Source organism: Canis lupus, chromosome 13, assembly GCF_048164855.1.
Source record: "Canis lupus baileyi chromosome 13, mCanLup2.hap1, whole genome shotgun sequence".
NCBI classification, from domain to species: domain Eukaryota; kingdom Metazoa; phylum Chordata; class Mammalia; order Carnivora; family Canidae; genus Canis; species Canis lupus.
The window spans coordinates 10,191,542-10,219,340 of NC_132850.1; the positions used below are offsets into that span (position 1 = coordinate 10,191,542).

Here is a 27,799-nt window from a genome sequence, read left to right on the forward strand (position 1 = left end):
CAGAGTGGAGGGAGATATTTCTTATTTACTGAAGTACTAGCATGTGCCAGATTATCCATTCTGAGTTCTCTTACTACCTGGAATGCACACTTCCCAAGATGGTTTTTACCAGTAATGGTTGTGGTCACTTGAGTATAGTTGAAATTAAAATTTTTGTTTATTGGGTGGTGTTTTGGTACACTGCAGTGAGGTAATTTTATCTGAACACCCCCCGCCCCCCCAGTTATATATTTGCCAGGGATTTTGGACTAAATGATTGTATAGATTTGGAAATTTGCAGAATAAGTAAATACAAATGTATTTTAAGGACAGTGTATTATCTTTGTTCTGCTTCCTCAGATATGCATTACTTAAATAGGAGACTACCTGGGCTTTTGGCATATTTTCCAGCTTGCAAGATGCTTGAAATCTATTGCAGGAGGTTGAGGGCTTTCCTGCCATATTTGCAGCCCTGAAAAGGTATTTATTAAATGTTAAGATCAGTATCTCTCAGAATCCTACTAAATGGTAGAGTTCGCTTATTTGTTTTGTTAATGAGATAGCTGGCCCAGTTGTATGCTTTTGTGTTAAAATATAGGCATACCTCAGAATCTTGCAGGTTAGGTCCCAGATCACTGCAATAAAGTGAGTCAAATGCCTTTTTTGATTTTCCCAGTGTATAGAAGTTATGTTTACACTATTGTAGTTGATTAAGTGTGCAGTACCATTATGTTGAAAATTCACATCTTAATTTAAATATACTTTTATTGTAAAAAAAAAAAATGCTAACCATCAGCTGAGCTTCAGTGAGTTGTAATTTTTTTTGCTGGTGGAAGGTCTTGACTTGATGCTGAGGGCTGACTGATCAGGGTGGTAGTTGGTGAAGGTTGGGGTGACTGTGGCAATTTCTTGAAATAGGACAACTGAAGTTTGCCACACCAATCGCCCTGTCATATCACCTGAACACTCAGGGCCATTGGGGTTAAAAGTTAGCCTAATTTCAGTATTGTTGTCTCAGGGAATGGGAAAGTCCAAAGAGGGAGAGAGACAGGGGAGTGGCCAGTCAACAGAGCAGTCAGAACAACCATTTGTTAGGTTTGCTATTTTACATGGGCAGAATTTGTGGCACCCAAACCATGACACAGATTACTGTTACCAAAATACGATACAGACAACTTGGTGTCTCTGTCATATGCCATTAGACAAAAAACCAATACACTTGTTTATGGAGGGTTGCCATAAACCTTGGTTTAAAAAAATAACAACAAAAAAACGCAGTATCTGTGAAGTGAAATGAAGGAATGCCTCTATGACTTGTGTCTCCTTTAGCAATTACCAGTGCTCAATAAATGGCAAAACTGTAGCAAGTGGAAAAATAGAATACTCTTAGTTTGTCATTTATACAGTAGCTGCTCAGTTTTAGAAGTATGCAAACTTCTCAAAGTTGTAAACTTTTGTGATTGTGAATTCAGATTCATTGTGGAGCAATTGAAAAGTGCTCAAATTATCAATCTTCTGCAGAGTACACATACACCCCACACATAAGATTGTATTGTTTTGAAATGTTTTGTATAATGTTTAATGACATGGAAATATTAATATTTTCATTGTCATTAAAGATCATTCAAAACTATGAATATTAATGATGTACCATTTATTTGTTTAGTCCTCTACTGATGGGCATTTCTGCTTTTCTCATATATAATAATATGTAAAATGATAGGATAAAGCTATTTTTGTGTTTATTATTCTAGTATGGTGAATTTATATTCATATATGGGATTATTCAGTAAAAAGGATAAAAGTTATAAGTTCCTGCTACATACTGCCAAATTGCCTCCAGGAAAGCTGGTTACCATTTTTGTGGTCCCAGCAAACAGTATATAAACTGTGTTGGTAAGCTTATCAAATAACTTTAAAGTCCAAACAATTCATTTTTTTTCCTTAAAGGATAATTTAAATGTATTAAAAAAAAAAAAGGAAACATTAAATAAAAACAAAGTATAAAAATCAAAGTATAAAAAGACCATCAACCAGAAATAAATACCATTAATAGCTGGTGAACTTTATCCATTCCAACTTTTTATTTTCTCATTCACCCAATGTGGGATTAGAACTTGTGACTGAGATCCAAGAGCCACATGCTTTTCCAGCTGAGCCAGCTAGGCACCTTCCCCTAGCCCCAACGATCTTTCTTAAACATAGACACACATACATAGAGTTTTAGAAAAGTGGGCTCATATGCTGTTTACTAAATATAGCAAGTTGGGGCACCTGGGTGGCTCCGGTTCTGGTCCCCGGGGGTCTTGGGATCAAGTCCTGCAATTGGGCTCCCCACAGCGAGTCTGCTTCTCCCTCTGCCTGTGTCTCTGCCTCTCTCTGTTTCTCATGAATAAATAAAATCTAATATATATGTGTATATATATGTATGTGTGTATACATCATCAGGTTAATTTCACTTGGATTTAACAAAATGTGAGATGAAATACTCAAAAGTTTTTTTCTAAACTTTAGTAGAAAAAAAGATTAGTTCTAAAAGATTCCCCTTAAAATTTAGGACAATTCTAGAAAACATTAAAGAGGCTGGTTATTTTTTCCTAGTTTTCAGGTATGTTTTAGTTAGAGATCATGCATGGCTCCTGTTATGAAAAAAATGTTTACCAGTTCCTCTACTTCTTGGTTATATTAATTTTTTTAGGATTTTATTTATTTATTCATGAGAGACACAAAGAGAGGCAGAAACATAGGCAGAGGGAAAAGCAGGCTCCTCAGAGGAAGCCTGATGCAGGACTTGATCCCAGGACCCTGGGATCATGACCTGAGCCAAAAGCAGATGCTCCAGAACTGAGCCACCCAGGTGTCCCTATATTATTTCTTATATAGACAGTGTTCACATATAAGTTGAGTTCTACAATTATTTCCCATTGTTTTTATTTAGATTTTATTTGTGAGAGACAGAGATAGCAAGAGAGAGCACAAGCAAGGAAGAGAGGGAAAAGCAGGGAACCTGATGCAGAGCTAGATCCCAGGACCCTAGGATCATAAACTGATCTGAAGGCAGAGATTTAACTGACTGAGCCACCCAAGCACCCTTCTTTTTATGTTTTAAAGACAGCTTTGGCTAGGTATAAAATTCCTATCACTATTTTCTGCAGACCTTTAGAGCTATAGGAGACCAGCTTCTGAAGTTTTCTCTTTTATATAAGACTTGATTTCTCTGCTTAGGTATATCCCTATAATCCTTTATATCTTAAATTCATTAGGATATTTCTTGAAGCTTTGCTTTTTATTTCAGGAAAATTTTATCTAATTTGCTCAATTCTCTTCATTAATAATGTAAATTATGCCTATGTAGGATTTCAGGTGTTTTTTTTTTTTTTTTTTAAGATTTATTTATTTATGAGAGAGAGAGAGAGAGAGAGAGGCAGAGACACAGGAGGAGGGAGAAGCAGGCTCCATGCTGGGAGCCCGGTGTGAGACTTGATCCTGGGACTCCAGGATCGCGCCCTGGGCCAAAGGCAGGCGCTAAACCGCTGAGCCACCCAGGGATCCCAATTTCAGGTATTTTATTATCTTTGTAGCTTTTAAGTTTTCTATGACTTTCAGTATTTATTTCCTCCAGCCTATTCTCTCTATGCCTTATTTTATACTGTTTTCTAAAAAGGCTTTTCTCCAATTTTTCAGATCTTCAGTTAAGCTCTATTAAGCTTATTTTCCATCTTAGGTTTTAATATCATCTTTGAACTTCTTTTATACTTTGTGCATTTAAAACATCACTTTGCTATAGTCTTTGTGAAGAACGTACTACTTTAACTTTCTGTAGGGAGTGACCAGCATCTGTGATCATTCTTATCTCATTAATACTTATTTAACCGTAGGTCAATCTATATGATAGAAATAATGGAAAGAGGCTAGAGGAATGAGCTTTCAGTTGGGTTATTATATTGGAAGACTTTCACCATATTTTAGGAAGTGAAATCAATTTAGTGGTTTACATCCAATATTAAAAACATACTAAAAAAATACTGTACAGGAAATACATCAATTTTACATAAAGAATTTTTTCCTGACATCTGTTTTAGTTACAGAATATATGTGTACAGATGTAAAATGTTTCTTAATAGACCAGTCAAATAAAGTTAGAATACTACAGTTCCAAGACCTCATCCAGTAGGCTAGCACACAGATGACAGAAATGGCTCTCAGCCAAGTTTGTCTTTAGCTCCACCTCTTCTGGAATTCAGTAATATACCAAATCTTTAGAGAGATGTTCAACACATCCCACTCAAGAACTCTTAGCTCTTTGAACTAAAGAAAGAATGGGAACAATCTATTTCCTGCTATAGGTTGGCTGTACTATTGATTCAGATTTCACCATATACCTAATAAGTAAGTATGCATTCATAGTTTGTTTGGGGAGGCTTATTTCTGTTATTAAAAGCTGCATGGGTTTTTTTTTGGGAGGGGGGGCAGGGGCAGGTATTTGAATTTTTTATCTTAGACTTTAAAGTGAATATTTTAACAATAATACAGGATGATAACTTGATTGGTCCATAGGTCATTAAACCAGAGACATTTCTTTGCATCTAGATCATTTTGGTAAAGAAATAACTAACTGCTGGGACTCTATTAACAGATGTAAATAGATGTGCTTATATTTAATCCTTAAAGGCAGTCCTATATATAGTTGTATAATGGATAACAATAGCTCTTATGGTCAACTTTTATTAGCTCAAGTATCATCAGGAGAGGAATCTCTGAAGAATGTGAAATTTCAAATATCCCAAAATGCTTTAACGTTGCTGCAAAGTTCAAGTCAACAGCAATCAAAAGAATGTTTATTTTATGACCAGATAAAGCTTCCCAGGAAACTGGAACCTGTGAGGCAGTTGGTCTTCATAATTCTTGCTGGGTCCAGAGCTGCAGGAAGTCAAAATTGTTCCCTCTCCCCACTCCTTTTTTTTCACTTTTCCCTTTTTAAAGGAGGAAAGGTAAGTACTGGTAGACTGAACTCTTCTAGCAAAGATCCCAATACCCCCTATTGTCAACGCCTGTGGACACCTTACAGTTCTTATTTTGCTTCTGAATCCTCAGACTTAGCTTCTTCAACATACTGTCTCCTAATTCTCCTACCTTTCTTGAATGGCTCCTTTACATTTTCAGTTGGTTGATTGCACTGCTTCCTTTCACCAGTGTTGAGTGTTGCCAATTATTCTGTTGTTGGTTTTTCTTACATAAACACACACCTCAATGGGCAATCAATTCCATTTAATTCTACTTCTTTCACAGTTACCTAAATGTTGTCAATTCAGGGTTAGATCTCTTGGCTCAACTCCAGTTCCTATTTATATTACAGCAGTCTCTAATTACACTTTAGGATAAACTGAATGCATCATTTTTTCCTACCAACACAACTTTCACCATATGCCCCTCTAAAGCCTGGCCTCTCCCTGTTCTATTTTCTAGCCTTGTGAATGAATGGCACTGTTTTCCAGCAATACAGGTCAAAACCCCTGAGGGGTTATTAGATAATTTCTTCTTTTCAGTCTTAGTACCCTACTGCTACTGATTATACTTGGATAAATGTCAGTGCTTACAAGATAAAGGCTGAGCACCATAACCTAGAATCCAAGGCTCTTGGGGAAAAAGAACATACATTATATTATGTTGTATAAAAGGTATTTAAGTTTCATTGTTGAACTGTTCAACGTAACTGGTCCAGAGAAGCCTTAGCTTATGATCCAATGATCCAGAGAAGCCTTACTTTTGAATGCATTTTCTTCTTACAAAGCTGCTGCTAACTCGTCAGTTTTCCTACTAATATTCCTACATGGTTGGGGGGGGGGGGGGGACGGGGGGCGGGGAGAAGCTGGAGGTTGTAGGTTTTACTGACTTGATTTTTTGAGTGTACTATCAGCAGCAATAAATCTCAGAATTCTCAGAACAGTTCCCATAATGGAGCAAAACAAAACTAAACTACAGAAAAATGGAAAATGGGTGTGTAAAATTTAATAACAAAAGGTCAACAGGCAGCCACATCCTGTCCTTGTCACTCATCCTCTCCACCCCTCAAATCCTTTCTACCATTGTAAATTTGAGTACAGTCAAGATTGGTTGCACAAAGGGGTCAAAAGCAGCCCTTGGGAAGCACTATTCCTCAAATGGATTACAATTCAAAGAGAGATACAAAACTCAGCACCTCTTTCACTTAAGTAAAAAAAAAAAAAAGAGAGAAATTGGTTACAAAGAGCTAAAATATTCTCATAGCTGCCTGGGGAGTAAGATCTTAATCCTTCCACAAAGACAGATGCCTTTAGATCCACAGGTGGCCATCTGATCTAATACCAAACTGAGTCCATTATTCATTCCCTCTCCGGCTCTTCTTGTGGCTTTTCTTAGATCTGAAATGGTAACACATATGAACCATAATAAATTTAACAGCTGTTTAAGAAGGTAGGCAAGAACTTTTGAGGAAGATGTATGTATGCTGATACTGATGGGGACAGAAATGACATCTAGTATTCATTAAATGTGCTTAGTGTTATGTCTAAGCGCAACACTGAGGCAAGTATTACTATCTTAAAGTTTATCAAATGAAAGTGACCTGTCCAATGTCACCCAACTGTTAATTGTTAACAAAGTTGGGACTTAACCACAGGTCTCCTGAGACCAAAGCTCATGGCCCACTCTCCAAAGCTGCAATCCTACATGGAAAAAACAAAATAACACAGAACAAATACATAATCCTAGTAATTCTCAGGGCAATAGGCCAATTTTGTCCTGGAATAAAGTTCCTAAATATCCCCATTAAAACAAAATTTCAGGTCTGACTTAGTTGTGTGATTGGAAGTTTGAGTAAAAAAAATTCTTAAAATAAGTCAATCCCTACCTTTCAGGAGACTTTGAGTGACTCCTGTGTCTGTGACTACGATGATGACCTGGGGAAGAAAAGGCCACTAGATAAGTACTCTACCCACCTACTCTTCCACTGTCATTTTCACTTCTTTCAATCCCTTTCACCGGCATAATATTTTTTTCTGGCTTATGCTAGACACACATCTTGATAGCACCTGTCTGGACTGTTTATGGGGGTGCTTGTTTACGGTGGAGTGCCAGAACTGAATCCATTTCATATGCATTTGAGGGTTATGGTTAATTTCACAAACATCACATAGGGTCTTAATTCCTATAATTTCAGATGAAAAAAGTGAAGTTCATCATTCTTTCAGTAAAGCTTTTATGAGAAAGTAAAGATGTGAATTCTTAATTTGCAGATTTTCATTTCCTTTTTTTTTAAGCAGTCATATAGCTAGGCACTCCTGTCCTGGAGAAGGTCAAGCATCTATTACATTTAAGATAACCAATAGCAAAAGTCCCAAATATTATACCTGGGGACTTGGAGCGGGATCTGTGCCGTCTATCTCGAGATCTGCTGCGGTGACGTCTTGGGCTTTTGCTCCGATGCCTTTCTCGGCGAGGGGAGGGGCTGTGGAAATGATTGGTTAGACTCCTTTTTCTGACATTTATACTCACATCACACCCCTCCATCCCCCAAAAGCTGTATCCTTCATTACAAGTCAACTGAAGGCCTACCTCCTCCTTTTAGGAGACCGACTCCGCCTACACAGAAAGAAAAGAGGAAGAACCTTAGTTAGGCGCACTGCTCAAACATTCACCCACTTCTTATCCATGACCTTTGTTACATAACTTTTTATTAGAATCCTCCCACTCTAAGTCTGGGATTGGCCATGTGACCTGCTTTGGCCAGTGGGGTATCTGCAGATGTGATACCAACAGATACTGGAAGGAAACTTGCATGATTGAGCTTGTCTGCTCTTGAATTCTGTCACAGTTGAGGGAACATGCCTAACTTAGCCTAGAATGAGACACACACAGAAGAGATGAGTTGCCCCAGGTATCCTCGTTAAAAGCCAATAGAAAGCTGACCACAAAACAGGTACGTGAACTTACACTGCCTATCCAAGCCCAGCTTAAATCACTGATGCAGACTTGTGAACTAAATAAATGGTTATCATCTACCACGGAGATTTTGCAGGTGGTGGTTTTATAGCAATTCCTATACTGGGCAAACATTCCCCACAACCTGAATTTTTTCCTTCCCTGAAATCCAAACTTCTGTATTAATTACCAGGCTTAAAGTTTCCCTGGAAGAGGCCAAGGATTAGGGCTTTACCTTCTGGGAGACCGGCTCCTACTCCTTCTATAGCGCAGTGTAGGAGAACGACGGGGCTTGTCCAAGTCTCGGTAGCTTCTCCGGCGATGATCAGGTGATGGCACTCTCTCCAACTGGGAAAGAAATGGATAGGTCAACGCTGAGCACAGACTTAACACAGAACTATTTAGGGGTAGGACATACACTCCCCTCCTCAACCTGTCCCAAATTCTACCTTCAAGTGAATTTAAAACACAATAATACATAGATAACCCTAAGGACAAAAAGAACTACCAAATAAAAAACCGTTTCCAATAATCCTACTATTCCAGTGTTGGTACCACTATTCTGGGACTATGTGAGAATTGTGAGAGCTAAGTAATTACATGTATCTCCTTAAAAGGTTGGATTTCCAATGTGAAAAGAGAGGTGTAAGATCAGTAAAATTAAGTACAAAGTGTACTTTACTCTTAAATTTTTCCTCTAGGTTTGCCAACTGTAAAGACCTAGAAACACCAACCAAACCCATAGCAATGAGCATTTATAGTGCCCAGAGTGTGGTATCTAAATACCATTTTCCCTGTAAATGAAACCAATGGCTCCCTGGAAAAATGGCAATTTCAGATTGGGGCCAGAAGCATAAAACGTGACTAGAATGTATCGTCAGAAGGTAAGGAGTCTGAGACTACCATGGTTGTTGTCAGTCTCATGAGTCAAGTGTGTGTGTGGGGGGAGGGGGGGGAGTGATCCTTTGGCCAAAGAGGGGACGATTTCATCATCAACAAGGACCTGGTTCAAAACACCTCCAATTAGCTTAAATCCATGAGTTTATGTTACCAAGGACAAAAGCACATTCATCACATTGGGAGGATATTATGGACTCAACTCATTATTTTAAAAACTGATAAGTAACCCAGTATTTCTCTTTTCTATATCAACTGTACCTAAGAAAAACTAAGTATTGACTTGGGAGATTTTATAGCAGTGTTATAGGTAACATGATGAAAAAGCAAAGAATTAGAACATCATGATTTTATAACCCCTAATGGGTCTAGGCAGAGATCATTTAGGCACAGTGGTTCCTAATAAGGCAGAGAAACAGACTTTGCTCACCCTACGAAGAGTACACACGAGTACCTATGAAGTAGTGTTGCTTTACTACAAAGGGTACAAAAACCTCAAATCCAATTGAGCCTCCAGATCTAAGAGTTTACAGAAGATACAAGGGACAGACAAACATGTTAAGTGACCCCACAGGGACATAATCAGAAAAATACAGATTGTAAAAATCTGTGTAAAATAATATGACTTGATTTATGGACCTTCTCTGAATATTAATTCAAACTATTAAATATAGGACAATTGGGGAAATGTGAATACTGAATATTTTATTTCCTTGTTTCAAGTTTTATTTAAATTCTGGTTAACATAAAATATGTTCCTTTCAATACCGAATATTTGACATTAAGAAATTACTGATGATTTGGGGGTGATAATAGTTATCATGGTTAGGCTTCTTCTGAGATACGGATGAGATATACTGATGATTGTGATCTATGTCAAGAAAACTGGTGTGGGGACAATTTGGAAGACATTAGAAAAAAAATAAAATGGCTGAGTTGATACTATGGCGGCTAGGTGACGGGTAAATGGAGGCACATTCTCTCCACTTTGAAAGTGATTGAAATCCATTAAAAAAAGGAAAAACAGAATGACTACTTTTGGTTCACTCACCACAAAAAAGCACCTCAGCCTTAGAAGTCTTTAAATTCATGAACGAATGTTTCCTTTTGCACTTCTTAAAGGGAGCCTACTGGCTCAGAGCTACACTTCCATTTACAGTCAGTATCCACCGTTTCTTTTATTCCCCCCCCCCCCCCCGCCACCCTTTTTGGATACAGAGTATTATATTTTAAACATGGATGTTTCAGATCCTTCTTTCCTAACCATAAGCATTTCCACATCATATACTTTTCATAAGTTTTAATGGCTAAAAGCCTGTTGAGCTAATAGTTAACCTGACTGCTTCCTGACAGCTGGGCTGTTTTCAACTTGTCAACATTTTAACTAGTAAAAAACATGACCATGCAGTAGGTATTATTTTTTTCCTTAAGCTAGCTTAATCCTTAGGATAGGTTCAACTATGAACAGTATTATTATTTTAAGTATTTATATTAATAGCTACCAACTGTGAGTCACTTATAATGTCCAATATGCAATGGGCTTTATGTATATCACCTCATTTAATGCTCATAATAATCCTAATAGGTATCATTCTTCTTTACTAAGGGAAAGACAGAGATTAATTTACACAAGATTATGGAGAGCTGAGATATGAATCAAAGCCTTATTTAACTTCAATGCCCATACTCTTAAATGATAAATATTGTATTTTTTGGTTAAAGTTAAAAATTAAAGTCGGAAAACAAAACAAGGAAGGACCATTCCCCTCATCCCCTCCCAGTAATTATCCCTCCTGAACCCTTAAGCTCCCAGGTGCCTGACCTTCTCATCCTCCTCTTCCTCCTCTTCACTGGACTCCACGTCATCCATGTCCTCTTCTAGAGCACTAACCCGAGGCTCCAGTTGCTCAGCTTCCTCTAGCACATAGCGTTTCTACAGAAAGCATAATGAGAGTCAGGGGGCTTTGTTGTCTCCTCTATGTCCTGAACCCCTGACACTGGGGCTCTGGGATAGACGGGAAACTGGTGATGAACAGCTGAGGCAATTTCATTTCAAAGATATTCCAGACAGTTCAAAATTTTCTTAAGGAATTTAACATACTTGGAATCTATACTTTTACATCCCCCTGTAATTACATAAATACAAAGTTGAAGGGAACTTCATTTTCTGTTGGCTCTATTCTCTGTGATCTTTTACACTTAAAAGTCACTGAAATATCAATCAATATAGATGTAGCCCTGAAAAAAAAAAAAAGGGGGGAGCTTCATATACAAGGGCCAATGTAAGTTCAGAGCTGTGACTGGTGGCTGGTAGTTCCAAGACAGGGTAAAAGCAAAATCTACCCTAAGAGACCCAGTGAGGCCCAGCCCAGTTTGGGGGCTGAAGATTGTCTTGGTCCTGGTTTGGAATAGCATCAACTTTACTTGACCTGGGATTTAGGGAACAGTCTAGTAGAGTCACACATTTTGAACAAACTATAGGATATACACGATCCATCTTCTTGTTCCATTTTCTTCTGAGATGTGGCTTAGCTGGCTTATTGTGTGATTAAGGACCTGAAAGGCAAGGATGAGTTCAAAAATGCCAAATGGGACTGCCTGAGTCATACGATCCCTTACCATTTTCTTGTGCCCAGGATATAAAGAATGTTGGATAGTCCTAAAATAATAACATTTAGCTTATCTCTAACAAAATTCTATAATGGTTGGCAGAAGTGAAACAAAGATACCACTCTGTGTAGTCAATCCTCATTAAAGAGCTCCTTGGAAAAAGGCTCTTCAGTTACACAATCACCATAGTTTGGGATCTAGGACCGTATCAGACAGGGCATCCCAAATCCCTAATGCTCAGACTAAAATCGATATATTAATTCACAGTATTGATGTTTGATGAAATTAGAATTTATTCCAGAGCAGATTCTTGGAATGTCAGGACAGGACACATCAGAAGCTAAATTGATGAGGTGCTTAATAAGAACAGAATCAGAGCAGGTGTTCTTAAGGGTCACTTCCAGGACACACAGACCCACACCAGACCACACTTCTTGGTGATAAAATGTACACCAGTCAGATTTCAGTTTCTCTCTCAGTGAGGCATGTTTTGCGGTCTTCTAGACTCTATTCAGACCATCTTATCTGCATCAATTGGCTTGCTTTAAAGCTGAATGGGTTTTCGAACCCTTATAATTGTACTTCAAAATAATCCATTTCTTATAGTATTTCTAAAAATGAGAGCAGCTAATAATAATGACAGTTAACATAACCACAATGAAGTGTGAGAATTGGGCCCTGAAAGCAGATTTTCAGTTTTGAAGTCTCTTCACTACACAGTTTACAGTAGCCAATACAGACTAAAACAGATATAGCATACATATTTTTAGGATTTTTATAGAGTCCTATTACTGGATCGCTGTGGAGGAAGAGTTGGTACATTGCATTTAAATGTGAGTACTCATCTACCAACTACTTTTTATCCAGCTGATTTGCTGCCTCATCTGACCCATTTATCAGATATCTGCAATTCATTCTATTTCCTACTTTGAAGGAATTATCGTGAAACATATATTACTATGCTGAGTAATAAGGAAAAAAACAGCACATACAAGTAGGTTCACTATTCTTGACTGTGAAGAGTTTCAAGGGTGTACACACAAATGGCAAAATTACCAAACTGCACACTTTAAATACATGTAGTTTAATGTACATCAATTATACATTAATAAAGCCATTTAAAAGAAAAAAAAAAAGCCTTTGTTCAAATGAAATCTCACTTTCAAGCTCAATATGTGCCTTAGAGAAAAAAAGAGCTACTCTGGTTGGAATATGTGGGCTGTTTCCTTTTATTCCTCTCTGTAGCCTTAAACAGTCCCACAGGGTAGTTTAAAGACCAGTGAAGTAGTCTAAGTCCCCCATTTCATAAATGGGAAAATAAAACCAGGTTCCACAGCTAGTCAGCTATAACAACAACCCAGAAATTTAATCTATTCCCCTGCTCAGTCATCTCTCCATTATAGATCATTCCTTTTCTCTTTAGGCAACCTACTGTTTTCCCTTTGTATTTAACAGTAGTTTTAAATAATACTCTGCAAAACCCATTCCTGAAAAGTGCTTCATGGATACTCATTTATCACTAAACAGGGTTATAAAGTTTGACATTTAAGAGATTAAGATCTTAGTCTACCACTCCTGACCCTCTTATCTGTTTTACAGCCTACAATTTCCTTCATATAACATTTTAAAAAGTCATTTCCTGTGTTACCTTTTTTTAAAAAAAAAATGTTTATTCATGAGAGACATACATATAGAGAGGCGGAGACACAGGCAGAGGGAGAAGCAAGCTCCATGCGGGGAGCCCGATGTGGAACTCAATTCCAGGACCCTGGGATCACACCCTGAGCCCATCACACACACAACCACTGAGCCACAAAGGCACCCTGTATTACTCCCTTTTAAAGCCCCACTCTTCAAATACTTTACTTCTGTTTTTCTCTCCCAATCCCCTTTTTCATAGGTATGAAGACTAGTTAAGAGGACCCCTGAGATCATAGGCTTCAGTGTTTTATTGTGTATGTGTACTCCTCTGTCCCTGTCTTGGGGAAAGAAGGGCAACTCTGATAAGAGACCTTTATCTCTTACCTGTAGCCGGGGTAGAATGATATCACAGACTCTCTCACTGTGCAGCAGTTCATCAATAAACTCATCTACGTGCATCAGTTCAAACTCTGAAAGAACAATCATATGCTCAGGCAACTTGGAAATAAATTTATATAGTCAAAAAATAAAAGTGCAAGACTCTATTATAAAATACTTGGTATAGAAAGTGTGAATCCTCTGCAGCCTCCCTTCCCTACACATTTACTAATAAAACCACTCAGTGTGGTTACAGAGAAGGGATTACTAATCAGACCTGGGGTCAAACTACAGTCATTCATAGCCTTGTCATCACTTACCTCATTCATTCAGCTCACCTTTACTGAGGCCATCTGTATCAGGCCTCTTCTTGGAGCTGAGGATAAAGAGATGAATGAAGCTGTCCCAATTAGCAGGAGACCCAACACAAAAGCATGCACAAACAGATCTAAGTGGTATAGGGGTGATTTTTTTTTTTAAGATTTTATTTAAGAGAGCGAGAGTACAGCAGGGGGGAGAGGTAGAGGGACAAGCAAATTCCCCACTGAGCAGGGAGCCCGATGTAGGACTCAATTACAGAATCCTGGGATCATGACCAGAGCCAAAAGCAGATGTTTAATTGAGCCATCCAAGTGCCCAGGAGTGATGTTATTTATAAAAAAGTTTTATTTTTTTATTTTTTTATTTTTTTTGAGAGAAAGAGAGACGGAGAGCAAGAGCAGGGAGGAGAGGGAGGAGCAGGCTCCCACGGAGCAGGGAACCTGACACGGGGCTTACTCCCAGGACCCCTGGGATCATGACCTGAGCTGAAGGCAGATGCTTAACCAACCAAGCCACCCACGGTGATGTTCTTGAATAGATTATATAACTCAAGTACAATTTCTCATGTGAACCCGCTATATTTCTAAATATACAGCATGTATCTTATATGGTAAAGCAAAAGCTTTTTAGAATTGTTATAGTAAACATTACCTTAGTTCAGTGGTTCTCAAGCAGCAGTTAACTTTGTCACCCACAACTAGTGGATAGAGGCCAGGGATATGGCTAAACATCCTACAATGGGCTGGACAGCTCCGCATAACAAAGAATCATCTGGATCAAATTGTCAATAGGTTGAGTAACCCCATCTTAGTTTTTAACATAATATAAACATAAGTAATTCCATGACGGCCATAACCATGTCCATCTTGTTCACCATGTTATTTTCAGTATGTAGCACAGTACCTGGCATGATACTGGCACTTAATTATGTATTCAATAAACAAGGTAATAAGTTAATAAAAGTTTAAAGTAAAATAACAAATTCTTGGCTTTCTATTTCTTAATGTTACATGTAGAGGTAAAAAGCAAATTCTAGTTAGACACTAAGAAGAAAAAGGTTTTGACTGCATTACCCTGAATCTGCCTTTTCCACAAAAAATATCTTTGTAAAATGTATGGAGCTGCCCACTGTGGGATTCCTATGTAAGTCTGAGTACACTTAACTTATACTGCAGTGGGAAGTACAGTGCTAGAGAAGAAGGAACGCCTGGGTGGCTCAGCGGTTGGGCATCTGCTTTTGGCTCAGGGCATGGTCCTGGAGTCCCGGGATCGAGTCCTGCATCGGGCTCCCTGCATGGAGCCTGCTTCTCCCTCTGTCTCTGCCTCTCTCTGTCTCTCATGAATCAATGAATAAAGTCTTGGGGAAAAAAAAAAAGAGGCCACTAAAAATTACTGTGATGATGGGGCACTGGGGTGGCTCAGTTAAGTGTGTGCCTTTGGCTCAGGTCATGATCCCAAAGTCCTGGGACTGAGCCCTATGTTGGGCTCAATGTTCAGCGAGAAATCTGCTTCTCCCTCTCCTCCTCCATCCTGCTCCTGTTCTCTCTCTCTCTCAAATAAGTAAAATCTTAAAAAAAAAAAAAAAAAAAAAAAAAGGGCAGCCCAGGTGGCTTAGTGGTTTAGCGCCACCATCAGCCCGGGGCGTGATCCTGGAGACCGGGATCGAGTCCCATGTCGAGTTCTCTGCTTGGAGCCTACTTCTCCCTCTGCCTGTGTCTCTGCCCCTCTCTCTCTCTGTGTCTCTTATGAATAAATAAATAGAATATTAAAAAAAATAATAACCGTGATGATGTAACACATGGAAAACTAACTTTGGGAGGTCTGAGTAAGGCTTTTACGAGGTCATTCTGGAGGCAGATCAGATGGGATGGAGTACATTGGAAAAAGTACATGATGCAAGACTGAGACTGATATAAGATGTAGTTGGAAAAGTAGGCAGACAAGGGCAGATTGGGCAAGACTAACAGGAAGCTAGGAGTCTAATGGAATACTCCATGCAGGAGGTGAAGAACCTGAAATGAAGACCGTAACAACAACGATGATGGGCATTCACAATGTTACAACAAGAAGGCAGAAATATGGGGACCCCTGGGTGGCTCAGTGGCTGAGCGCCTGCCTTCGGCCCAGGGCGTAATCCTGGAGTGCCAGGATCGAGTGCCAGGATTGAGTCCCGGGATCGAGTCCCACATCAGGCTCCCTGCATGGAGCTTGCTTCTCCCTCTGCCTGTGTCTCTGCCTCTCTATCTCTCTCTGTCTCTCATGAATAAATAAATAAAATCTTAAAAAAAAAAAAAAAAGGCAGCAGAAATATTGGTGAAATAAAAACTGGTTCAGGGAGGAAGGTCCAGACCCTTAGCACCATACTCACCCCCATTTCGGTTCTGGCTCTTGATTTTTCGATAGTCATTGTACAGAGGTTCTAAGTACTTGTAGCAATCAATTGCAGTGCCTGTCAGCCTCATGTAAAGTGCTCCCAACATGCGGACATACCTGACAGAAGAAGACAAACAGTAGGCCATCCTAAAAAGTTCTTGTTCTTGAGTTGCATACCTGGCTTTTCTCATGAAAGCAGTGGATGAACAAGTTCTTTCTCTTCTTTGGCGATGAGAGAACTGCAATTTTGAGGCAACATGGAGCAGAAAGAAAGCTAAAATATGGAAACCTGGGTTCAAGTTCCCATTCTACCACTTACTGGCTGCAGGAACTTGGGACATGTTGCTCAACTTTCAGAGTCTATCATATTTAGAGTCTATTTAGAGTCTATATATGACAGGAAAATAGGAACCAATTTACCTTAAAGGATTACTCTAAGAATCAAATGAGATACTGAATTTAACAACATATAAAATATGTTTACTAATAGTACAAGAAATAATATACATACACTTGAATATATATAATTGTTGCTAGGCAGCACAGAGTGCTAGTTCTGGAAAAAAGTCATCTGCGTTGCAATTTGGATTCCATTACTTATTGACTTTGTTATATTAGGCAAGTTACTTGCTTTCTCAATTCTTGTAAAATGGAGATGATTGTGCCTAATTTGTTGGCTTAGTAAGAAATGTGTGTAAAGTGCTAAGCGTAGCATATAGCACATAGTAAGAAAGCTATTTTCTAGCTGTTACTGTTTTGTAAGATTCCTTTTTCTTTTCTCCTATATCCAACTACCCACTCAAATTCTTCACTTGGAATAACGAGTAGGCATTTGAAACTCAACAGTTTCTTTATATGACAAACACAACAGAATAGTAAAGAATTTGAACACTGAAGCCAGCTTTACCACTTACTAGGTATCTGACCTCAAGGAAATTAATCTGTCCTAAGTTTCCTACCTTGTGTAACGGAGATAATAATTTTGCAGGGTTGTTGTGAAGGTTAAGTAAATGATTATATGTAAATCCCTTAGAGGATGGTACAAAATTAGCTACTATGTTTGTCTCTTATATTTGTCTGTGAGTTCCTTGAGAATAAGTAATACAAGAATATGAGCAGCTGACATTTTGGGAGTCTTTACCAAAAGGCACTGTGTTGTGAGATATACAGCACTATCTTCTTTAACCCTCCTATCAACCTTGAGCTGGTATCATCATCTCCATTTACAAGTAAAGAAAGTAAAGCTCACAAACTTCTCTAAGGTCATAATAAGTAACAGAGCCTGGACATGAACCTCCCTCCACCTACACCAAAGTTCTCCTGCTTATCTACCACATGATGTAGTTTTCTTCATCTTTGAGCATCCAGTGCTATGAACACACTAAGTGCTCACTCCTGCTTAATATATTTTCAGTCCATTTGTGAAATGCTTTCTGGGGGAGAGGAGCAGTTACCAGGACTGAGAATGTAAAGAAGATCAATACAATCAGAACAGACAAAATACACACTGGAGACCTCAGGAGCCAAAATCCTAGAGTAGAACTCTGTTGAAACAAGATACACTGCTTTCACTCCTCTTAACCGAAGCCAAATTCTGGCCCACTGAAATTGAAGCTTTTAAATTAGCTAGTCAACATTTCACTCACTTGAAATCTTCATTTTTTATAAACTCCACAATGATATCCTTCTCAGGTTGGATTTGAAGCATCTTCAAGGTCAAACACAGAAAAGGAGTTGGCTTTATGTTGCCACCATAGACACCGCCCACAAACCTCAACTCCATGGCTTTATCCACTACAAGTTCAGCTAAAAAAAAAAAAAAAAAACAAAGGCAAAAACAAAAACAAAGTGGCATCTCAGATAATTTAGGGCCAAGCTCTTCCCAGTCTGAAATGGAGATAAGTTAGTTCAAGGTTTGGTGCTCCTCAATACTAATCAACAATTTAATATTAGAAGTGTGTGTATTAATAGTAATAATAATAACAGCAGCCAATATACAAGAAAGGATGACTATATGCCACGTATTCTCCTAAGCATGTCATATTATCTCATTTAATCTTCACAACAAGCCATGAAATTCCTGCACAGAGGCTGTTTTCAGATAAGGAAAATGAAGGCTAAGAAATGTTAAGTGACTTGCTCAATGTCCACCACCGGAGAGTAGCAGGGCCTGGATTTACATGTAAGCAGTCTATCTCCAGTGTCCATGTCTATCACCATTATGTCTGGAGAAAAGCAGCCAAATCTGGAGCTAAAAGAAACAGCAACAGTATACGACCCAATAACTACATAACTTTAAGTAAATGTCGGGATCCCTGGGTGGCGCAGTGGTTTGGCGCCTGCCTTTGGCCCAGGGCACGATCCTGGAGATCCAGGATCGAATCCCACGTCTGGCTCCCGGTGCATGGAGCCTGCTTCTCCCTCTGCCTGTGTCTCTGCCTCTCTCTCTCTGTGACTATCATAAATAATAAATAAAAAAAAATTTTAAAAAAAACTTTAAGTAAATGTCATCCACAGAATAGGGATAATAACCTTCTACAAGGGATGCCTGGGTGGCTCAGTCAGTTAAGCATCTGCCATCAGCTCAGGTCATGATCTCAGGGTCCTGGGACTGAGTCCCATGTCAGTCTCCCTGCTGAGCAGGAGTCGGCTTCTCCCTCTCTTTCTGCCCCTCTCCCTACTTGTGCTCTCTGGGTCTTTCTCTTTCAAATAGTCTTAAAAAAAAAAAAAAAAAAGCAACCTTCCACAATTGTTTTCAAAAATAAACACTAGCTATATGAACTCTAGGGCAAGTCTTTTTACCTTTTTTTCTTTTTGACTGTCAGTTCAAATCTGAACAGTAAAGGTAAAAGTTTAAGGGCTATAGTGAGTGTTAAATGAGACAGTACAAATAAATGTTAACATCTACATGTTACACAGCAAATAATGTATGAGAGATTCCATTAGTGGAAAATCATTTTATAAATCAGATTTCAAGTTCCTTTAAGATAAATTCTTATTAATTCATTCAACATTACAGTTGACACTTACAGCCAGGTACTAAATACTAGAGATATAGGTAGAATGATAAAGAAGAACAAAATTACTACTCTTACAGAGTTTACAGTCTGGCAAGGCAGAAAGCATTGGAAAAATAATTGAAATGCGACAAATAGTTAAAATAAGATGCAGGATGCAATACAATTATACAACAAGGGAACATAATCTAGCATTGGAGGAAAAAGGTCACACGTTCACTTTTGGACATACTGAGTTGGCCTGATTGTTTAATTAGAGATTGAGATCTCAGAGGGCGATCTGGGCTGAAGAGAGAAATTTGAAGGCATCTACAGGTAAGATCATACAAGGAGAGAACCTGCAGTGAGAAAAGGCCTCAAAATTCACCCAAAATTCACATAACTCCAAAATTTAACGGTGACTCAGAAAAACGATGTGACACGTCCAGGGACACACAGCGGTCGTGGCAGCGACAGTGATGGCACAGAGTAGTGCTGGGTGCTTCTTAAAATACACACCAGTAACCATACCAAATTCTCCTTATACATGACGCGTTTTACTCCTTAGAATCGTTGAGGTGGGCAAGATACCCGTTCTACAGCAGAAGAAGGCATACATCGTTCACCGGCAAAGCAGAGCTACTAAAATCAGGAGCCAGAATTCGAAGACTGCAAGGCTTGGAAGCCTTCTCGGAAGAACTAAGGTTTCTATTAGGACCCGAACGTGGAAATAACTGCACATCGTGCAGATTTATTTTTTTTATTTATTTATTTTTATCGTGCAGATTTAGAGAACGAAAGACCAGGAACTGGGCTTCAGGTATGTTAAGGTTCCTTTAAGGACTTCAGAGTCTCCGAGTTTAAGAGGGTTTGAGAACTCGGGAGATTATCGTTAAATATGAATAGACGCAGAGAACCCAACAGACACCCTCAGAATCAGGCCGCAGCAGACTCACACGTGTCCCCAAAGCCCAACCAACATCGATCCAGGCACACAGCAGGTGCTAGATTTTTCTGTGTGACTGACAGACTCCGCTCCAGTCTCCCGCCGGGGCCGGTACCCCGCGCCCCGTCCGCGGAACGGGGCCACCAGGGTGGAGGAGGGTCCGCGCGCGCCCGCTCACCCGTCAGCCCGAAGCACTCCTCTTTCCAGTACTTGGACTCGTAGATTCGCGTCCGAATGATCTTCTCCACCAGATACTGAGGATTGGTGCCGTGGATGCTGTGCGCATCCTTCACCGTACGGTTCGCCATCTTAGGACGCCTTCAGTTCTACTTCCGTCGGGTCCTTTAATGCGTCACATCCAGGTTAAGGCGAACCGGAGAGAGACCAAGAAAGGCGGAGGGAGCCTAAGCAACTCAGACCACCATCTGGAAGCGGAAATGCTTCGAAGGAAAGAACTTCCTTCCGCCAGCAGCGTCGCCCACCGAATCAATGATGGCCGCGGCACGTTGGCGGACGTACGGCGCGCGCCTCGCGTAGGTGGGCGGGGCTAGAGGGCTGGCTGGTGACGCAACGTGGGGCAGCCTGGGGGCGGGGCCATGGCTTTTGGCGCGAAATTTTCTTTTCTCCACCTTGCCTAGCGAGGTTCATTTTCAACCTGCTTGGGCTCCGGTGCGGCGCGTGGCTTTGAGAGCAGTCCAGCTGGCGCAGGCTGGAGTCGCTGCGGCCCGACGAACTCCCGGAGCGGAGACGGTGGGAGCGGAGGGCTTCGGTGCCCGGTGAGTGGCAGTCCCGGGCGGGACGGGGGTCGGAGCCGCGGAGACTGGAGAAGTTCTTCTCTGGGGACTCCGTCATTGATTCATCCAGCGGATATCCACTGCGCGCTGCTGACTGCCAGGCCCTGTCCCAAGGCCATTAGGAGCATTCTTTTCCACATCCCGATTTATAAAGGGCTTCCCACTCCCCCAGGGCCTGAGAGTGCAGTTGAGGCACCGGAAGCCAACCTTAGAGACGCGTGAGCGTTCCCGTCCTCAGCGGCCTGAGGTTCTCAGAAGTGGTCTTAACTGGGCCGCCTGTCTGCTTTGCCCTTGTGGAGCTTTTGCGTCTTTCCCTCCTTTGAGCCACCGCGAACCAAGCGCCGCAGGGAAGGCGGGACAGAAGTTACTGCCCCATTTTACGGATGTAGCAGTTGAGTCCAGAGACTTCTCTAGGTCGCTTTTTGTAAGAGGCCTGCGCTCCTGCCCAAGTAGCCCCCCCCCCCCCCCGAGCCGCTCCTAATTGCCGGCCTCTAATGCACCTTCTTTCTAGGAAAGAAGTCCAAGAAATCCAACTTTACTTCTACTTTAGTCTAGCCCGGAATAGAGGCGCCTTCTGTTTTCACAGTTGGAAAAGCACTAGACTTCGAGGCATGAGATGTGAAGTTCTTATCCTGGGCTACTGTCTGCGAAACTAAAGTGATTAGGTATGTCAGTTTTCGATTTTAGTTGTTTGTAAAAATAGTACCCTCGTCGCGGCTGTTAGGAGTACCTGTGAAGGCCCGCCGAGGTTTCCACAGTGAGAGCAAGGTGTACCAGGTCTTTTTGCAATACTTTTTAACATAACAGAGGTCAATATGTGGATGTTAGAAGGTTTATGAATTCCCTGAAAGTAAATGCAAAATGTTGTGCGAATTGTACGCGAGTTTCCTAACATCAGGTTCTTTTTCTTTCTTTCTTTTTTTTTTTTTTTTTAGAGATCCACTGTCTCTTACAAATAAATGCAAGAGATTAAGGGAGTGGGGAAGTGAATTTGCCATTTTGCATTTTCTCACTTAATCCTAGAATGGGGCCTGGCACACAGTGGGTGATTAATAAATATTGGTTGAATTAAAGGGAGATTCTATTATCATACCATTTTGTGGGTAAGGAAATTGAGGTCCATTTGGCTTCTCAGTTGGTGGCTAGTAAGTGTGGTAAGCACACCTGAAGCAAGGCCTCTCAGGCATGTATTAACAGTACCTGCTTTCACACAGGTGTTGTAAGGTAAAGTGGTTTAGAGTCATTGGAATCTGGCTGCTTAGGGTGCAAATTAAGTCTGCCCTACCTGTGTGATACTGGGACAAGTTAATCGTGAAGTGCTGTAGCACCTACCTTTCACTGAGCACATACTTATTATTGAGAGTCTACTGTGCACTTAGCATGTACTCGCATTGTTTTAGGATTATTTTGAGTATTAAATGAGATAAATATATAGAGAGTTTTTATATTGGCTTAATACATATCTGCTATCACTCTTACTGCAACTCCCTTATGTTTTCCTTGGGCGTGGCACCCTGCACTTGGTGGTGTGTATGTGCCAGATTTCTGGTATCTCCAACATTGAGAGCCTGTGGTGGGGTATCTCCTAGAAGCCAAAGCCTTTCTACCCCGTTCATCATCTCTCTCTGCTGGTGGTGGGTGAGATGAAATACTGGGTCCTAAGGTAAGAAAGTAGGATAACAGTACAAAGTGGCTTGACATCCTTATGATGCCTCTTTTGAAGAATTCTCAGTTAATTTTTTGAACTTTTCATTAAAAAATAACTATATACCAAAAAGTGCACATATCATAAATGTACAGGTCAATGAATTTTCTTAAAGAGAACATACCTGTGTAACCAGCCTCCAGATCAAGAAACAAGACCAGCATCCCAGAAACATTACCCTTGTCCTCTGGGCTCTCTTTCAGTCACTTAGGTAACCTTCTGTTCAGACTTGGAATGCCATAGGTTACTTTTACCTACTTTTAAACTTTATGTGAGTGGAATCAATATAGTATGATTTTTTTTTTTTCAATTTTCATTTATTTATGATAGTCACAGAGAGAGAGAGAGAGAGAGAGAGAGAGAGGCAGAGACACAGGCAGAGGGAGAAGCAGGCTCCATGCACCGGGAGCCCGATGTGGGATTCGATCCCCGGTCTCCAGGATCGCGCCCTGGGCCAAAGGCAGGCGCCAAACCGCTGCGCCACCCAGGGATCCCTATAGTATGATTTTTTATGGTGTCTGATTTCTTTGGCTCATTGTTATTTTGTGAGATTTTCCCATGTGTACAGTTGTAGTTGGTTTGATTTCATTGCTGTATAGTGCTCCTATGAACATTTTCGTTTGTGTCTTTTGACGGTATGTATGTTTTTATGTTGGGTATATTGTGTTGGAACTGTTGAATCGTAGGATGTACATATGTTCAGTTTACTAGATGTTGCCCATGTTTCAAAGTGGTTTTACCAATTTACACGCCTTCCAGCAGTGTATGAGGACTGACTGTTCTGTCCTTACCACACACACTTGGTACTGTCCTAAGGATTTTTATTTATTTGTTTGTTTGTTTGTTTGTTTATTTATTTTTAAAGATTTTATTTATTCATGAGAGAGACACAGAGAGAGGCAGAGACAGACAGAGGAAGAAGCAGGCTCCCTGTAGAGAGCCCCATGCGGGCCTTGATCCCAGGATCACTCCCTAAGCCAAAGGCAGATAGATGCTCAACCCCTGAGCCACCTAGGCATCCCTGTCCTAATGATTGTTAAAACCAGATTGTTTTTTCGTTCATTCATTCACCTATTTTGTGCCAAGTCCTAACTGAGGCTCTGGGAATGCAGTTATGAACAAGATAGACAAGGTTCCAAGATCTCTGCTTTTTGGAAGTTAGCATTCTAATGTAGGACATACAATAAATAAGGAAGTAATATAATGCTTATTGCTTTGATCATAGGGTGATATAAATTTTTTTTTAAATTTTTTTATTTATGATAGTCATAGAGAGAGAGAGAGAATGAGACAGAGACACAGGCAGAGGGAGAAGCAGGCTCCATGCACCGGGAGCCCGATGTGGGATTCGATCCCGGGTCTCCAGGATCGCGCCCTGGGCCAAAGGCAGGCGCCAAACCGCTGCGCCACCCAGGGATCCCTGATCATAGGGTGATATAATGGAACATGGCCCTGCGGGATAGTATAAGGTGGTGGGAGGGTAAATTTCCATTGAGTATCACTGAAGGCCTGAGAAAATTCTATTGGGGTTGAGACTTGAGCCATCCCTGAGAAGATATGCAAGAAGAGAGAACAACAATGGTGTAATACGTCTGGGGCACCAACAACGTTGGTCTATTTGAGGTTTCGGAAAGCAGTCCTAGAACAGAGTGATAGACCAGAGTGAGGCAGGGTTTATGTCCAAATCCAATCTTCTTTCATCCAATATCCCTGCCTGTTCAGCGTAGGGTAAATCACCCACTCTTGTACATATGCGTCCATATTCTGATCTCACTGAACACAGCTCATGATCTCCTAGAAAAAAAATGTTAAATTTTATCTTGGATTGGTTTTTGAAGGAGGATACCCACTTTAGTAAGCTTAAATATCGTCCGGATTTTAAAGATTTGAGAGCATGGAGTTGATTCTCTTAGGTATACAGGAGTACCTGGTAGGTAGGTATGGTCCTGTTTACCAATTTGGGGTTTGAAAAAATGAGATGATTGTTTCAGTGTGGTCAGGTATCATAGTCAAAGTGACAAATCAAGCCATTTGTCCTACATTAGATTATTCAGGAATTGTAGAAAGTTTTCTGGGATATAACCAGTTTGCTACAAAGTACTCTCAGTGATATTCCAGTTTTATTTATTTATTTATTTTTTTAACAGCAGTGTTTAGTGAGACCTGTAATTGACTTGGACCTTTTGTTCTCTCATAGCCTATTTTGCCTGATTGCATTGTGGAAAGGTGAAAAATTCCAGGTTTACTTCTGATAGTTCGGTGTTAGATCATCCACTAAAAGAAAGGAGTATCTGTCATAAGGTGAGTTAGTGTCCTCGAACACTTTTAACTAATTTTTACCAAAAGCTTATTGGATATAATGAATCCAAATTTATTTTTTACTTGAGCACAAATCTTCTACTTGTTTTTACTCATGAATTTTGCTAGCTGTTTGTTCATTTCTGTGATGTACTTAATTAAAATTAGATTAATTTTAATACTACCATGTTGTGAACTGTATGGTACTCTTAATGTTCTTCAAAGTAATCATTTAAGCATCATCTGTAAGCTGTGTATTTACTAAGGACTTAGTATCTTTTTGTTAATTAGTTTCTTCAAAGTATACTAAAAAAATACCTTTTTTAAAAGCAGAAAATCTTATAGGTCAGAATGTTCCCAAGTAGAAAATTGGACATAATGCTACTGAACTTTAGGACAGAAGCTTGTTTAATCAGGATGTCAGTAAGCTATTAAAAATCTCTTGTTTTGGGGCAGCCCAGGTGGCTCAGCAGTTTAGCACCGCCTTCCGCCCAGGGCCTGATCCTGGAGACTCGGGATCAAGTCCCACGTCAGGCTCCCTGCATGGAGCCTGCTTCTCCCTCTGCCTGTGTCTCTGCCTCTCTCTCTCTCTCTCTCTCTCTCTCTCTCTGTCTCTCATGAATAAATAAATAAAATTTTTAAAAAAATTATCTTTCAACACAGATTGAAATTGTTAATCCGTCTATCAGTAATTTAGAGTAATTCTGTCAGATTAAAGAAAATATTTTTTAACCCCGGTTTTGTCAAATTTTAGCTCCATAAAAACAGCATTAAATTTAGAAGAAAGATTTATCTTAATTACTTAGACTTAATAGATTGTCATTATTATTAGGACTAATGGATTGCAGCTTTCTTTTTCTTTTCTTTTTTTTTAAGATTTTATTTATTCATGAGAGAGGCAGAGACATAGGCAAAGGGAGAAGCAGGCTCCCTATGGAGAGCCTGATGCAGAACTTGATCCTGGGACCCTGGGATCATGACCTGAGTCAAAGGCAGAAACTCAACACTGAGCCACCGAGGTCCCTGGATTACCGTTTTCAAATTGTAAAGAGGATTGTCAGATATGCTTGGATTTTTCATTTACATTTCTTTGTCAGTAAAAGTGTTTCTTTTTTTCCCCATATACTTTAATATAAGCATTTCTTTTTTTTTTTTTTAATATTTATTTGTTTATGATAGACACACACAGAGAGAGAGAGAGAGAGAGAGAGAGAGAGAGAGAGAGAGAGGCAGAGACACAGGAGGAGGGAGAAGCAGGCTCCATGCTAGGAGCCTGACGTGGGACTCGATCCCGGGACTCCAGGATCGCGCCCTGGGCCAAAGGCAGGTGCTAGGCAGGTGCTAAACTGCTGAGCCAACCAGGGATCCCCCTAATATAAGCATTTCTTTTCAGCTATTCATACTACTTATTACTAGGGCCTGTCAGCTGTAAAGGAAAATACCCCTTTCAACTGCCAGATTGGTTTTATTTTCGTCTTTAATGTAAGTGTAATGATATACTTGATAAGACCCATTGCTTTTCCCTTAAATGCCTCTTACATGTTTTTGCCTCTATTCCTTGGAATCCCTTATTTAATTTTATCTTATCAATAGCTACTTACTATCCAGTGTTCAGTTCAGAAAACCCCTGTAGGGGGGCACTGGGTGGCTCAGTGGTTGAGTGTCTGCCTTTGGCTCTGGTTGTGACCCCGGGGTCCCAGGATCGAGTCCCACATCGGGCTTCCTGCATGGAGCCTGCAGGGCAAAAGAGAAGGTTGAACTCACTGAAGGCAGGGACTGTGTGCTAGAATCCATCAGAGCATTGTCATGTTAACTCAGAGTTCGTGACTTTTATACAGGAGCCATGGCGTGCTACTCTACAAGGCTGAGGACCAGACAGACTTATTCGTGGGTTGGCAAGCCATTTTTGAATCCAAAACTACACTACCACAGCTACAAGTGAGTGACTGGACTCTGTTGGTTGTACTGGAAATAATAGCTTCTCCACACTAAACTGTTATTTGTATCCATCCTGTTCTAGTTACTACAGATGGAGAATTGAGGGACAATAAATATGGATGGATTATAAGGAGGGGTTTTATTTGATGCAAGATGATATCATAAATATAGCATTGATAGAGAAAGACATGTCAAGTTAATAAAATTTGGTATATATGATGATGCTATATTTATTTAAAGTGGGCTCTGTGTATTTCTGCATGATAACAGGGCAGGATTCGATATTGTTTCTATGTCCTCTCAGCCCTAGAGGTCTCTGAAAATTTTGATCTGTTATTGGACAGCTTTCATGCTTTGGGAAGCCTTTCTTTGTCAATAACTGAGAGGTTAGGGTTCACAGTAAGGCCTCTGGATTAATCATTCACACCAAAACAATTCATTCAACCCATTTCATTTCCTCTTGCATATTACTTTATGGGTGAATTGGTTTCCTAGTAGGAGACTTGGTTATCAGAGAGAAACTAGGAGATTTTCCAATTAGAGAGCATTTTCATCTCCCCGGAGGGTCTGAAGTCCTTGGCCCACCCTAAGTGATTTCCTAACATGTTTCTCTCCTTCCTAGAGAAATGAGTGTCAAAATAGAAGGTGGTCTGACTGAGATTCACATCCAAGTTGGACAGTTCGTGTTGATTGAAGGGGATGATGATGAAAATCCATATGTTGCTAAACTGGTTGAGTTGTTTGAAGATGGTGAGTTTGGGGCTGGAATGAAAACCATTCCTTATCATGAACAATTGGGAGCTGCAAGATTTCTGATTGCTGATTTCTCTGTTCACGGCATCATAGAGGGTGTGAGCCTTAGATTCTGGGGAGGGGGGGGAGTCATTTAAGCACTGGCTGTACCCTCATATCTAGTAAACTTCTTTACTCACTAGAGCAGTATTGGGTAAAAATGGGATGGGGG

At 40.2% G+C, this 27,799-nt stretch overlaps 3 protein-coding genes across 18 annotated transcripts in view; 2 read left to right on the forward strand and 1 right to left on the reverse strand.

The window, feature by feature from the left end:
• Nucleotides 1-20,877, forward strand: part of TUT4 (terminal uridylyl transferase 4) — a 133,630-nt gene extending 112,753 nt beyond the window's left edge. For 7 of the 12 annotated variants that reach the window (XM_072772081.1, XM_072772087.1, XM_072772085.1 and 4 more), the window contains one exon: nt 340-459. The gene's annotated coding sequence lies outside the window, so the exon portion shown is untranslated. Of the gene's footprint in view, nt 1-339; nt 6,272-8,639; nt 8,823-13,345; nt 15,161-19,722 lie in introns of those variants that run through there. The other 5 variants (XR_012005452.1, XR_012005454.1, XR_012005453.1 and 2 more) reach the window with 5 other exon arrangements.
• PRPF38A (pre-mRNA processing factor 38A) lies at nt 5,969-20,541 on the reverse strand. The gene is made up of 10 exons (XM_072772125.1): nt 20,279-20,541; nt 17,805-17,964; nt 16,154-16,275; nt 13,471-13,556; nt 10,658-10,768; nt 8,174-8,286; nt 7,573-7,599; nt 7,368-7,465; nt 6,869-6,917; nt 5,969-6,380 (listed from the first exon to the last, which is right to left on the reverse strand). Exons 1-10 carry the CDS (start codon nt 20,406-20,408, stop codon nt 6,338-6,340), a joined length of 939 nt encoding a protein of 312 aa, XP_072628226.1. The 5' UTR covers nt 20,409-20,541; the 3' UTR covers nt 5,969-6,337.
• The window catches only part of ORC1 (origin recognition complex subunit 1), a 29,800-nt gene continuing 22,737 nt past the window's right edge, over nt 20,737-27,799 (forward strand). For 3 of the 5 annotated variants that reach the window (XM_072772102.1, XM_072772106.1, XM_072772107.1), the window contains exons 1-5: nt 20,737-20,876; nt 21,406-21,559; nt 24,797-24,900; nt 26,736-26,835; nt 27,458-27,585. In XM_072772102.1, the coding sequence (XP_072628203.1) occupies nt 26,741-26,835; nt 27,458-27,585 (223 nt within the window). In that variant the 5' untranslated portion in view covers nt 20,737-20,876; nt 21,406-21,559; nt 24,797-24,900; nt 26,736-26,740. Of the gene's footprint in view, nt 20,877-21,405; nt 21,560-22,536; nt 22,558-24,796; nt 24,901-26,290; nt 26,380-26,735; nt 26,836-27,457; nt 27,586-27,799 lie in introns of those variants that run through there. The other 2 variants (XM_072772103.1, XM_072772105.1) reach the window with 2 other exon arrangements.